Source organism: Gambusia affinis, linkage group LG09 (assembly GCF_019740435.1).
Source record: "Gambusia affinis linkage group LG09, SWU_Gaff_1.0, whole genome shotgun sequence".
Lineage (NCBI taxonomy): Eukaryota > Metazoa > Chordata > Actinopteri > Cyprinodontiformes > Poeciliidae > Gambusia > Gambusia affinis.
In genome coordinates, this window is record NC_057876.1 from 13,182,706 (window position 1) to 13,197,384 (window position 14,679).

At 39.0% G+C, this 14,679-nt stretch overlaps 1 protein-coding gene across 5 annotated transcripts; it reads right to left on the minus strand.

The window, feature by feature from the left end:
- Positions 1–8: 8 nt before the first annotated feature.
- On the minus strand, positions 9–13,808 carry simc1 (SUMO interacting motifs containing 1). Of its 5 annotated transcripts, none has more exons than XM_044127675.1 (10): positions 13,289–13,808; positions 8,215–9,477; positions 7,220–7,467; positions 7,024–7,117; positions 6,688–6,848; positions 4,883–4,975; positions 4,655–4,786; positions 4,239–4,395; positions 2,825–2,909; positions 9–469 (listed from the first exon to the last, which is right to left on the minus strand). In XM_044127675.1, the coding sequence occupies exons 1-10, from the start codon at positions 13,430–13,432 to the stop codon at positions 258–260; spliced, it is 2,589 nt and encodes an 862-aa protein (XP_043983610.1). In that variant the 5' UTR covers positions 13,433–13,808; the 3' UTR covers positions 9–257. The 5 variants fall into 5 exon arrangements, with proteins under 5 accessions (XP_043983610.1, XP_043983613.1, XP_043983614.1 ...); XM_044127678.1 differs by lacking the exon at positions 13,289–13,808 and adding an exon at positions 13,179–13,276; XM_044127679.1 differs by lacking the exon at positions 13,289–13,808 and adding an exon at positions 12,444–12,559.
- Positions 13,809–14,679: the final 871 nt, after the last annotated feature.

A 14,679-nucleotide genomic window follows, 5' to 3' on the forward strand; every position in this document is an offset into this window, starting at 1 on the left:
TACAAATATGCCTGAAGGTCCACTTTATTCAAAAACTGTGTGAAAGTAGTGTGGGATAAACAGGAAACTGAACCCATAAATAACTTACTGAGATCCTGATAAACACAATAAATTAAAACTTTAATTTTAAGTCAACTTTAAAGGAAATAACTGTGCAAATGAACACGCACATAAAAGAAACAGATTATAAATTACAATATGCTTCTTAATTCATCTGATGAATAAAACAAGAGAAAGCCTCTTTTTTTCCTTCAAAATCAACACTGACAGACATCTAACAGGTGATCCTGAAGATAAGTTAGGGACTCTTCCACATGAAGAGGTAAGGCTTCACCGATGTCTTCTTGGGATCTGGACAGGAAAGCATTCACTGCTTCTTGAACAGCAGACTTTGACACCATGTCGTCTGGCTTGTAAACTAATGTGGCCTCTTTGCCAATTTGCTCAAAGATAGAGCTGGTCAGACAGCCTGTAGACGACAGATGACAAACCGTGAGTAGGGAATAAAGTAAAGCAAGAGGTTGAAGAGCAGAAGTTGTGAATAAATGATATAGAATTTATGAGCGGCTGTTAATCAGCTGTCGGTATATTATGGGAAATGCACAGCAATCAGAACACACATTTAGGCGATAGTTTTTGCAAAAATTGACCATTAAATGGAGGTCAGGCTGATTGTCTAGGAAAATGTAATTTGACCGCTTGCTTTCCAGCAAGGGTAGGACACCATGATTAAGTTTTTTATGCTCTATACTGATTTATGGTTGTTTTTTTTTCACATGCCCATTCCAGTTGTGGTTGATTAAGAGTTCAAATGAAAAATGTTTTTCTTAAATGTTCTACCAAATGCCAACACCGACATCAACCTAATTTTATGTATCACAGTGTAAGCCCAAATTCTTTATTAAGTATACAGTTATAAAACAGTAAAATATACTTTTTGACCAAGTCTTTTAAGACTTCTAAATATCTAAAATTAAGTTTGTAAAAAGTAATGCTATGTATGACTTCTTCAAACTAAGAACCCATCATTGTTTAATGACCATGACTAGTTAGTTCCTTAATATAATCAATATTCAGAAAAGTGGTAAATTGAGCAACAAAAAAGTAACTTTAGCATATGTAAGTCAGTGTGCATTCACCAGGAACAAACATCGCAGTTTACATGTGAATATATAAACAAACCACTGGGCAATGCCAAATTTTATTACAGATAACTGAGTAAAAAAGTAAAAAAAAACAATAAAAAAAAACAAAAAAAAAACACTAAACAAATACCGGTACAAATAAAGACCAAGAATAGCTGTGTCATTACAATATACCACATGCATACTTCTACAACTTAATTTAATTGTAACTGTAACAGGAAGGACAATGTGGGCAATAAAGGTGAGAGCAGGAAAAGGAAATACACTGATCAGGTATAACATTGTGATCATCTGGTTAATGGTGTTCTGGTTTTTCTTATGCTGCCATCACAGCAGTGATCTGTCAAGATATGGACTCATTAGACCTATGAAGATGTGCTGCGGTATCTGTGCTGACCAAGCTGTCAGCAGCAGATCCTTCAAGTCCTGTAAAATGCAAGATGGGACTCCGAGGTCCAGACTTGTTCGTTCAGCACGTCCCATAGATGTTCTAGACCAGGGGTGGGCACTCCTGGTCCTGGAGGGCCGGTCTCCTGAAACTTTTAGATTTATCTCTACTTCAACACACCTAAGTCAAATAATGAGGTCATTAGCAGGACTCTGGAGAACCTGACTGCACTTGGGAGGTGATTCAGCTGTTGGATTCAGGTGTGTTGGACCAGGGAGACATCTAAGAGTTGCAGGACACCGGCCCTCCAGGACCAGGAGTGTCCACCCCTGTTCTAGACTGACGTCAGGGGAATTTGTAGTTAAACATGTTCTCATAAAATTGTTACTGAACCATTTATGGTTGGTAGCAGAGGCAGATTTTCCTGCTGAAAGTGAGCAAAACAGTAAGTGAATTTAAACACAACAAACCATGATGATCTTGTATGCTGACATCTTTCTATCAGAATCAGCATCAACCTCTCTGGCAATTTGGATCAGACTACAAAGGTAAGTCTGATCTCAGCAGCCAATGATCTCAAGGCAGGTTAACGACTGATACTTCCCTGGAACATTTTTGATTGATACCGACTACTGCAAACTTGGACCAGCATACACTAGCTAGTGTTCTGGAGTTCCTCCTAACTGGCCGTTCATGATCCCTAACCATCATGATCTGGGTCCAGTCAAACTCACTCAAATCCATAATCCAAATTTAAGAAGAAAATGTCCGCTTGCTGCCTATTAGATCCCATAGTCTGATAGGTGTCTCAATTACAACATAATTAGTGTCATATAACACGTCAGAGGTCACATTTGCATGTGTTCAACCAAGTTACCCCAAAGATCTGACTGATGTTTAATTCTTTTTTGATGTATTTAAATACAAACTCTACTTTTCAGTATTGAAACTGAGGTTCCAACAGATCACTTTTATGTTACAGAAGCATTAGAGAAGACCATGTTATGTTACAAGGACACACATTTCAAACATTGTTTGAAACACAGTGAACCTGCAGGTTTAAATTCTATTAGTAACACAGACTTGGTACAAATAGACAGTTTAATTATCAAAAACAATACTAGCTAACTTTTGATTTGGTGAAGAAAAAAGAAAACATTTATTTCACCACTCAGAGAAAAACTCCTCACTAACATCACAAGTTCAGTTCTTTTTAAATTTAGAAGATCTCATGCTATGCAGTGCAGTGTACTACAACATTTGCTGTCGAGGCCTTTTTCTATCAGCTCACCTTTCATTGCTTTGCTATAGCTGAGCAGTAACATCCAGAGAAGATGCATCAACTCTTCCCACTTTCGCCAGCGTTCCAAGCCATCCTGGAAAACATATTGATGTTTTAGCTTTATAGAGATTTACTTGTTTCGTCAACTTTATTTGGTTGGTTTTCTCTTTACCCAAATCTAGTAACTCAACTCACTCGATAAAACTTGCACTTTCTTGTTTGAATCCATGTAGAAAAACATAGCTGAAAAGGCAGTACACCATTTCTTCTGCCCAACTTTTCTCACAATGAACAGTCACTACAAGTCTGCTACAGTCTGCTCTAGTTGGGCGAGTTCACGCAAAAAAATAGTTGGTTTGATGGGGATGAGGGGAAACGGACTACACCAGACCTCAGTTGCTGACAGACAAATGTTTTGAGTTGTAAATGGAGGCAGTGGGTTTTGTGAACTGATTAGCAATTGAAGTGCAAACACATTGCTGACAACCAATGAGAGGTGATTTTTTTTTAACTCTACTTGTAAACAAACTCAAAACAGGGAGATCTATATTATCCCATAGTTTTAGATTGAGCAAAACACACATTAATGATAAAAAAAACGCAAACACCTGCAAAAGTACTAAGAGATATAAATTTAAAATAAATAATGAAGGTTTATGAAATTAACAAAACATGTAACAAATTTAAAAGAGAGGTAAAGGACTTTAAAAATGTAATAGCATAAAAACGAGTAGTTTTGACAGTGGTTCAGGTAGAGCTTAGTTTTAAGGAATCCACATTTATGGATAAAACATTTTCCAATTAGAGCTAAATTGTTTGACACAATCCTTTTTCCCCTAACCAATATATTGCTGTCTGCTAAAATAGAAACAAATATTTTAAGAATAAATCCAATACTAAAACTTGTTCAAAAGCAAACATCCCTACATAAAAGAATAAATGTTTCTCAACACAAGTATTTCAGAAAACACAGTCAATACTATCCAAATGCAATTTTCATTGGAGAAATTCAGTTGTGAGCTAAATGATATTCTATTAAGTAATTACATTGCATCTCTTTTGTTTTAAGAGGGTATCAGAAGGAAAATGTAGTCTCTCCGAACTCTGGGCATATTCTTTATTTCTACCACCAGCTGGTGCACTTAAATCTCCCCTCCTAAAGAGTTTCCAAGAGAGTTTGATGTGTTCAGGTGGCTTCAGTTGGTTTCAAAAATCCTGTACTCTGTGATCTCTGCAGCTGCAGTTTTTAAAGTGTGATCCCCAAGTCTCTCAATTGTGAAACAGAAATCTCTTAGTGTCTTTTACAAATCGGACAGCTCTCTGAAAGTGGCATTGTGCGAAATTAAGTTCTACTCTTACCAAATTTGTTAACAGTATTAAGTCATTATGATAACAACAGAAAATACACAAGCATGATATTCACCGTTGGGTCTGCAGCCAGAGTGCAGTTCTTCAGAAAGTGAAGCAGCAGCTTAAGCGACATGGGAATAGAGACTTTCTCTGGGCATGCATAGTCCAGCAACTGTTCCAACAGCTTACAGCTCAGCAGCTTACTCTGCAGGCTCTCCAACAACAACATCCTGCATATCACCAACAGAAAAGTCTGAAAAACTGGGAACCAGTTCCTGTGCAAGTATGGCTGCAAAGCAACTCAGGTGATTCAGTGCATTCATCTGCATATTTGAATTAGAACGCGTTACTTTTCTGAGCATTCATAATGTAAAAGGAAAATGATGAAATAATAATAATAATAATAAAAAAAAAATATTCATTTAATTTTAGCATTCCCTGTAGTTATGAATTTATGGTAGTCCTAGGCATTCTTTGCCTGCTGGTCACCTGTGTGCTCTTAGAGGCATGTGGCCGAGGACCATATGGAAGAGCTCATGGGAAAGCTTGGCGGAGTTCAGAGCAGGAGAACGGTCAACCTCCAGGGCCAGAGACAGCATCCTTTGGAAAACGGACACTATTCTGCAGGGGACAAAGTGCAGCCAGAACATAAGTGTGCAGAAAGCTAGGGAAGAGTGAAACAACAACAGGTTTTAAGTGAAGGTTTTGTTTTTGTACCTTATTTGCTCATCCTTAATTTTGATTCCTTCTTTGCTGTCGTCATTTTCGGTTGTTTTCGTAATGACACAAAACAGCCACTTGATAACATCTCTGTTGAGAATTAAAAGCCAAAACAGATATTTTAAGATTATCCAAATAAATTTAAAACTAACATTGCCATTACATATATATATATATATATATATGTTAAAAAAAAACACATTTGAAATGCGGTTGCTTCCTAATCATGCAATTGTTGTTGTTTTTTTAAACGAAGTGAAAATAAATTTGATTAGAATCCTTTACTTCCACCGATTTACCGTTTCTCTCATTTGCTCATTCAAATGTCTTAATATGTAGTAATAAAAATACAAAACAATAAGGTTTTCAATTTGGAAATTTACGTTTAAATTAAACTGAAAATATTGTTAGTTGAAGAGTACATTGAATCAAAAGAGAGTTAGATCTTACGCAACACAGAATCAATAAAGTCTAAAAAGACAACATTTAACCCATTGCTTCCCAAGCTCTTTTAATGAGATCCCACTCCAATAAATATACTAGCAGATGCTGGCATATGTCAGTAAAAATATATGTTTCGGCTGTAATCCAGAATTTCCAGTGACCTTGCTCTTTTACTGGCAAGATTTATTTAAATCTAATTTGTGCTTTCTGAGGAAGAAGTTGGGCGATGTAACCAATGGGAACTATTTTAATTTAGCAATGGTAAAAGAAGTTCTTAAAACTCTTTTAAAACTGTTACATTTGAAAAAGTTCTAAGACAGGCTTTCTATATATTTTTAAGAATGAATTTGGTTTATTTTTTAAGGTGCATTATCCTTTTTTTCATTGGCGAGAGTAAAAGGAAAACTGAACCATAACAACTGTGTTAGATATTGGCCATCGGCCAAAATGTAATTTATAGCATTCAAGTCACTAGAATTGAATTTCCCAGCCCAGGCATTACATTACACCACTTATACTATAGTTTTCATAAACAGACAACTCTTACTTTCTGGAATTTGATACGGATTAAGTAAAACATGCAAAACAGATACTATTGCATAATGTCGTGATCATGAGATCAACTCACATTTCCCCATCTCTTTCCCTTCCTCATAATTTATTTTCTGAGTTTCCATCCAGTTCCCCATAAATATTGTTACCATATAGAATGTGAATGTATGGGATGGGAAAAATCCTATCCAACCAAATATCGCATCTATATTGCAATTGTGATATGACAAACCTTATTAATGTGATTTTTTTTTTTTTGTGCAGCTCTAAATTTGATGCACAAAAATGACATAAAACTGCATACTGTGTGTGCAAGCTTTTAATTTTTCCATTCTGTTGCCTGTACTGGGGAAACAATACTTCTTGAAAGTACTAAAGTATCTGTGCTTATCTGAGTACATTTCCTCAAAACACTCCCACTTAATCCAGTCTTTTGATGTTTGTGAGACAACTCAGGGACTCCAAATATGGGCTAAGGAAATATTTTGGTAGCTCTACTTGTCTGTTTTCTTTTGCCAATGAATCCAAAGGGAAGCAATGCAGCAAAGTAAATAGATCACATTGTCACAAAGGCTAAGATGATAGCCTCAGCCTAAGTAAGTACTTGGATGGTTTTATGTTTGGGACGATGGTAATCGGGCTGCAGTAGTTAACACAATTGCTGTAATGTGCCCTCTGGGCAGTTCTTACTGCACAGTAAACATTTCAGCTGCTTAGGTGTGAAAACAGCAGCAGAAGTAGAAATGCAGAACTTAAGGCAGGGCCTGCTCCTCTGTAAAATGCAGACCTCGGCTTGTTCATCTTACCTGACCCGAGAAAACTGCCGATCACATGACAGAGTTGCCTTTGCAATGGAATGGCTGAGGGAAGATGAAGAGCGTCTGGCAGTAAAGTCATCCTCTAAAGTCTGCACACAGTACTCCAAAAGCAGGCAGATAACATTCCATTGATTTTCCTTTTTCCCATCCTAACAGTGAAAGAAGGCAACAAAGACACCTGCTTATTTTTTACTTCATATTAGAAATATTGACAAAATAGTCAAATCTATTTAAACATAAATATGAAATCTGAGATGAATTTATTATAGAATGTTACAAACACTTCTTTTTGCTCTGTGATATTAATGGACTACAAATTCTCACGTCTTGTTGCTTGCTCTGCTCAAGCTGGTTGGACATAACCGAGCTAAGCAACTCCCAATCCCAAGGAACAGAGGATCTATTAGCCCGGTGGTGTCTGGAATAAAAAAGCACATTTAAATCAAAGGCTGAGGGTAAAATTCTGACACAAAGCTATGAAATGTTTTGAAAAATAATGTTTCTTGTGCTTTTCTCTGACCTCTGAGTCCTCATAAGCAGATTATAAGCCTGCAAGCTGAGATGATAGGGACAGTGTGGGTCAAGCAGGATACCACGAAGAAGGTGGGTGGTTATATCTTTGGGAGGATAGTAACCAGGCTGCAATAGGTCAGACAGCAGCTGCAAAGTGCCTTCTGGGTAGTTCTCCTCGATTGTACTATAGACCAGACTCAGGCTCTGACGACACAGCACCTCAGGAGTGTTCGGGCTTACATTATCTTTATCGATCTGTGAAAGAAACATTTTAAAAACAATTACTTTGCTTCGTCTTCCTTTTAAGCTACCCTGTCCACTGTGTGTGTGATAAGAAAATAAACTTGCGTCCATTCCGACTGGCAGCAGGCAACAGAGAGAAATGTCATTCTTACAATCAAGGGAATGTTGAGAATAAATAATTCTGTTTTCCTTCTATCTCTGTTAGCTAGTTGCTAAGCTAAAGCTAAGCTACACCTAAAGGAAATGACATGTTACAAAATGCAAAGGAGAGCTCTGCTTAGAAGAAATGACACACTAGGGAACGCCCTCTTTGGGGCGTAGCTTAGACAGAGGCCAATAAAAGAAGTTACCAACTGTTGCACGTGGCCATTTGTCTGTTAGCTCTTAGAGGTGGCAGGTATTTTGGTATTAATAAATGGAATTCATGAATTCAACTCACTGACTCTTCAGTAATCTCATACATCAAGAACTCAGCATGAAGAACAGATAATTCTCTGGCAGGAAGGAAAAAGTTGTGCATAAGTTCATCAAAACACTGACGGACTTAAAAAGTATAAATTCCTACTGAATTAATGAACTCAAATTAAAGGTTGTCTTTGTTTTCAACAAAATCATTGCAAGAATATGGTACTGGAAAAAAATAAGAAATTATTTTAAAACTTTCTACACATTTAGCAAGCAGCCAACACATTTGTTTGCATCTGTATAAAGAAGCTTTGAGAGCTACAGAAAGTAAAGCATAAACATGGCATTTCCTACCAGGACTTGATGGTGTCCAGCCATTAATTTCTTAAGAGTGATTGGGCACACATGTCTGCGATCCTCTCTACTGGCCTCTCGGAAATCTGTGCAACATCTGCTCTCTTCATTCATGTCTTCTCTATCACTTTCTCCTTGCCAAGGCAAGGACATCGGACTATGACCGCCGGTATCCTTTTCATAGGTCTGTGACTCCAGCTCCCACTCACGCAGCTTTTCACTAGGCGTGTAAGGAGACCTGGGTGATTGGCCACCTTGGTTTGTATGACTGAGAGGACTGGAACCTGGGTATGACACAGAGTCAGCTTTAGAACTTTGAGAAGAATGAGAGGAAGGATGATCGGAGGAAGATCTTTGTCCAGATTCTGAATGATCTAAATCCAGCTTTTCCAAATTGGAGCAAATAGCTTCTTTTTGTGTTTTATCTTGATATGAAGTTGATGATGGAATCATGTCAGATGAATGAAAGCCATCTAGTTTATTTTCTATAGTTTTGTGCTGCCTTAAGTTTGCATCATCATGTCCCGCATTAGGACAGTCAGTTGGAATTTGTAGGTCCTGCGTTGCTTGATCTTGCAACAGGTTGCTTGTATATTCCTGGGTGGTTCCATGTTCTTTTGTTGTAGATTTCAACATGATAGGAAGACACTTAGGGGCAGTAGATTCTGTGAGAGAAACATATAATGTAGAAGAAAATATTTCTGAACTAGTTGCAGATTCTTGTGCTTCAATGCAATTGTTTGGTTTAAAACAAAGTGACATCTGTGGAGAATCTTTGGTTAGCTGAACACAACTGCCTGATGTTTCCAGATTCTTGCTATGTGATTCGATAAAAGACAATTGATCTAGTTCCACATCAGGTGCATCCTGAAAGGGTTGCATTGCAAGGTTTTGCTTCTGTGGTTGCATCGGAGAATTCAAACGTCTCTGCTTTGGACTTTGGGTGCCACAGTTTTGCTGTAGAGGGAAGACGTGGGAGAGTCCGGAAAAGTTTTCTTGTAGTTTAAGACCTTGGCCATTTAAGACATTATTTTTATTCACAATGCTTTGGTTGAACTGACTGTCACCAATTTCAAAGCAGCCCTTTATGTCTGGTTTTGTCACTCTTGTCTCAGTCAAGGCAAGGGAGTTCTTTGTCTCCGGCTTCGTCTCCTTTGTCTCACTTGCAGTCAAGTCTATAACAGGTGAACTTGGGATGTTAAACTTTGGGCGCAGCTTGAGCTCTGGACAAGCCCATCTTGGATCAGTGAGGTCAATGTAATGCTGGGGAAAAAGAGGGGAAATGTCACCAAAATGAGCGGAATACTTGCAAAGTGTGAGAGAAAAGAAAGACAAGATGGGCATATGAAAGAACAGATGTGTAATAAATATGTACCCCTCTTATGTATATAGCCTCTTTTAGTCTCTTCTAAATAAACCCCAGTGTCGCCAACTGCCTTCAGAAGTCACCTGTTTGGTAAATCAACCTTAATACTAGCCCCCTTCAGGCGTTGCGTGATTTATAAGCGCGACTTCCGCCGCAAATCGGAACCGCCATTTGTTTACATGTTAGCAACTCGCTAACCGGCTTTCGTCTGAGGTTTTAGGCAATAAAATATCTGGGAACATCAGCTATTACAGCTTAATTGTGGCAATATTGTTTTACCGCTACCTACAGCTATTGCGGAGTGGGATGGTGACCTGAAGAAATGACCGCAAATAACCCGCACTAGCATGTCTAGCTACTTCACTGACTCGGTTTTTTTTCCGTTGGCTTTTTATCCACACAATGAAACGAGCACACACAAAGCATTTTGGGTTCTCTCTTAAAGTTTAGAATGTTTAGCCGAACTCTTTCTATTTCCGTATATGTCGGTAGGCGATGAAAACTACTCAATTCCGGTCCTCAGCCCCCCCTGCCCTGCATGTTTTAGGTGTTTTCCTTCTGCCACACACCTGGATTGAATCTATGGGTGATTAACAGGCTTCTGCAGCACTTGTTCATGCAATCATTTGAATCAGCTGCTCTGGAGTAGAGGTACATCTAAAACATGCAGAGCAGCGGGGGCTGAGGACTGGAATTGAGAAGCGCTGCTTTAGACAGAGTGAAAGAATTACATAAAAATAAGAGTCACAATCAATGTCAGGGGATCTTACTTTAGACCAGTGCGTCTCAATTCCGGTCCTCAGCCCCCCCTGCCCTGCATGTTTTAGGTGTTTCCCTTCTTCCACACACCTGGATTGAATCTATGGGTGATTAACAGGCTTCTGCAGCACTTGTTCATGCAATCATTTGAATCAGCTGCTCTGGAGTAGAGGTACATCTAAAACATGCAGAGCAGGGGGGGCTGAGGACTGGAATTGAGAAGCGCTGCTTTAGACAGAGTGAAAGAATTACATAAAAATAAGAGTCACAATCAATGTCAGGGGATAATTAAAACTTTTTAAGATTTATAAAATCCCGGCTAGCCCTCATAGCGGGGGCTGACCCCCGGTATTACACTAACGCACTGTAGCTAATATTAGCTAGCATTTTGCCAGTAGACATAAATACAGTATAGTAATATTCCATTCACAAAACATAAACGGTAATATTTACATTTTACTTGTGAAACGTCATCCCCCGAGATCTCACGTCAATAGTCCGTCGATATGAACAAAATTATCCGGCAGTGCTGAGGTTTCTGCTGCAATCGATAGTAGCCACACAGGCTCACGGGGTAAATGAAACAAACGCAACCAGGCACAACGCTTTTATTCTATTGGCTGAGAGGTCGCTAGGCGTCTCTCTGCCAAAAAGGCAGTTAAACGAGCAGAGACTAAGTGTGAGCACGGGAAGTTTTGAGTACACGCGATATAAGTCCTGAGAAGAAAGACATGAAGTCCTCCTTTGAAAATGAGCGTGTAAGCAAAACTACAAAAAGTTATGAGAACAAAACACCTGAAATCCTGCTCTCAGACTAAAAATGTGTGCTCTTGAATTATAGCAGGGAAATTCCACAAAGCGAAGAGAAGTTTGGGCACAATTATTACAAGTTTTGAGGATAAAGACATGAAGTTCTGCCCTCAAAATAAAAATGTAAGCAAAAGTATTAAAAGTTTTGAGAACAAAATACATGAAATCCTGCTTTCAGAATGAACATGTGTGCTCTTCCATTATGGCAGAAGAATTCCCCCCATATGAAATACTGCTACTTCCGATGGGCGCCGGAAGTAAGACACATAATCGTTTCCACAAAACATGTAGGAGCTGGCCACAACAAACATGTGAGAAAGAAGGAGCTTTAAGGTTTTTGGAAGAAAAAAAACAGTATGTGTGGACGAGCACTAATACTGTACATCACCCTGAACACACAATGGTGAAACACAGGGGCGCAACTACATACTTTCTGAGGTATATGTGAACGTGTCATCAACCCTCCCACCCCTGCAGGGCTGAGGCATTTTGTTAGCATGTTTTCTATCATTCTTATAGCTTGATAGGAACCCTTATCCAAACTGGCAACCTACATTAATAAAATGGTGAAATAATATTGACCACAAAACACTGTATTTATACTACACAATCCTAACAAACGTTTTAATGTCGAAAATATAATCTATTTCTCTTCACAATATTTATTAATCTCTTTGTATTTTAAATAGCCATTTATATTATTTTTCGGTCTCAGGAAATGACTGAGGGATGAAGAGACTGATGTCTGGTTCTTTAGGTTCTGAGGTGTTCCTCTCCTGACCCATTCTGTCTCATATCAAACAACCCACTGTGCGCCACTGAATATCGCCGACCCATTTTTTAATGCCCCTATTAAACGTCACTGTGATTGTTTAGCCTCGAATGTGCGTCTTTCCACTCACGTCTGTATTTTTGTCAGAGGTTTTTCTTCTACGGACGGTGTAGTATCGGGAGGACGTTTTAAAAAAAAACGCGGGTTGATAGCAGCTCACCGCGGCTGCGTAGTGTCCGTCTCTAAGCAACCGTGACAACAGCGTCAGTTCGTGACGGTTGGGGAGGGGGTCTCCTATTTAGGTCCCGCAACGACAATTTAGCTGACCTTACTATTTCCCGTGTTTTGGTCATTATTTTTCCACTTGTTGGTGATATGTGTGTCGTAGCTGTGTCTATCAGACATTTATAGCAATACGGAATATATCGCGTCCCGTATTGGACAATAGCCACCTGCCATTTTAGGCTAGCTTAAGCTAACCGGAATATTTACAACTCTTGTTGATACACTGACATTACTTACCTACTGTCTTTAAACCACTTTGAAAAGCTTTTGTTTGTCTCTCCAACATCTTTATCCTTCCCCTTTTTCCGTTTTTTGTTTTGTGCCCCGGAATTTTTCTGCGGCCCCGTCTTTAACTCCCTGTTGTCAAGTGCATTACTGTACTACAATTCCAATTTAAAAGGGGGAAAAAAAGGCGCCTCGGCACGTTCTCGAAGGAACGGTGCCCTAGCCACCTGTATGGGAGGGGAGAGCAGCTGGTAGGATGGGAGGGGCGCCTAATCAGTGCTGTTCCTCTGTTATTGATCATTTCATACACTAACTGACTAGAAAAAAAAATCCCCACATTGTTTTTTTCGCCCTCTCTAGTGCAACGCCACTATGTGTTGCATGCATACAGTGCATACCCACTTTTTGCGACACTAGTGAAACATGGTGGAAGAAGCTCCATGCTGTGGAATGCTTTTCTGCAATAGGACAGAAGAGCATTCCACAGCATGCCACAACATTAATAGAAAGATGGGTGGAGTGGAGCTAAATACAGGAGAGATGTAAACTCACGAGCTGCGGACACTTTATATAATAAAATAAGCCTGCAAATTCAAACAATGTGCTTCGACAGACAAACAAGTTACAATATGTGCTGTTATGAAATTTCAGCTTCTAAGTTTAGCATTTTGTCACCTAAGACAAAGAAGTACGTACATTTCTTTTTAGAAATTAAGAACACGTATTGCGTTATAGATAAATTCTTACCCATTCAGAACCGATGTGGTGTGATTTTTTTTAAGCCAACACCTATGCAGTATTAGTTTTAAAGTTCCGCGCCTTAGTTTCTATAGCAACAACGTTCTATTTTAGCTTACCCGGGGAATGTTGACGTTTACCGCTTCGACGTCCACTCGGACCTCTGACAGCGGCGGCGGGGGCTCAGACTTGGTGAAGCCGCCGTAAGAGCCGACTATCTCTAGATCGGAGTCGTCTGAGCTGAGGGAGATCACTTCTTCCATCTCTCCCCCGTCATCCAGCGCCTCACACGGAGCAGAAGGTCTACTAGAGCAGGAGGGCCGCCGCTCACGCAAGCTTCACCTTGTCATGCAGACCCGCGGTAGCTCGCACTGTCCCGAACAAAGACTACCTACCTATCGTGAATGGGGAAAATGCCCATCATGTTTGTCACAAAACACATGACAACTTCTCTGCTGAGGCGTCAAACAGCATTTCCTAGTTAGAATTCCACGCCACACTCATAATGTTGTCGGCCATTTCTAGCGTTCAAATAAACTGCCTCAAAACGTTTTAGTAAGCTGTAATCTCATAACAGAGCACGAAAATGATAGGTATCGTTTTACCGCTTCCTTGTTTTCCTCTGTCATCTTTTCCTCTTTTGTATGGCGCATCAAATAATAATTTATAGTTGCAGCTACCTCCACCTGCTGTACAGGAATGCAAAGGCATAAGCTACTTTTGTCAGCCTTCCATCCAATGCAAGTATACATAACACCAGGCCTAGAAACATTATCAATTCATATTTAAGACTTCAAAAATCATTAAATATTTAGCCATTAGTAAAAAATATCATTATAAAGGCCAAGGAAGTGCAGTTATTTTTTGTTTAATGTAACTGCCGTTAAAATTCTGCAGTTTTATTTTGTAACGGTAACAGAGCGCAGTTCTACCTGATAAAGTTAACAGCATTCAATGCTGTAAAGTAAGGGAGCAAGGTTAATAACGGTGATTATTTATTTATTTGAATGGTGAAACGACTGTAATTTTCATTTTTCTTGATGAGATAAACGGATTGAAATAATAAATCATCATTATACCATCAGTTCCGGCCTTCTCAATGGACTGGAAGCTATAATGATTTATTTATTTATTTATTTATTTATTCTTTCTGTGCTAGAATGCCCCCTTCACAAAGGGTGGTGGAAGACAGAGGGACAACTTCTCTCCACATCATACATGAAACAAGTGCAGAACTAGAGAGCTCCTACAGAAATAAACTCTATATAAAATTGCTCTTTTGTGCACCTATAAGTATAGGTGCACAAAAGAGCAATATCTCAGGTCCTTTCTCCCAGCAGCTCCTAGACATGGTTATGACACTATCCCACCCCCCTAGTATTTTTTTCTTATATTGTAAAATTACTGTTATTTCACAGTCTCATATTTCTTCTCTCTTTTTTTTTTTGGCTGTTTTTTGTGACTCTGCATGCATAAATTTTTCTGTCACTTTGCTGCTGGAACACATAAT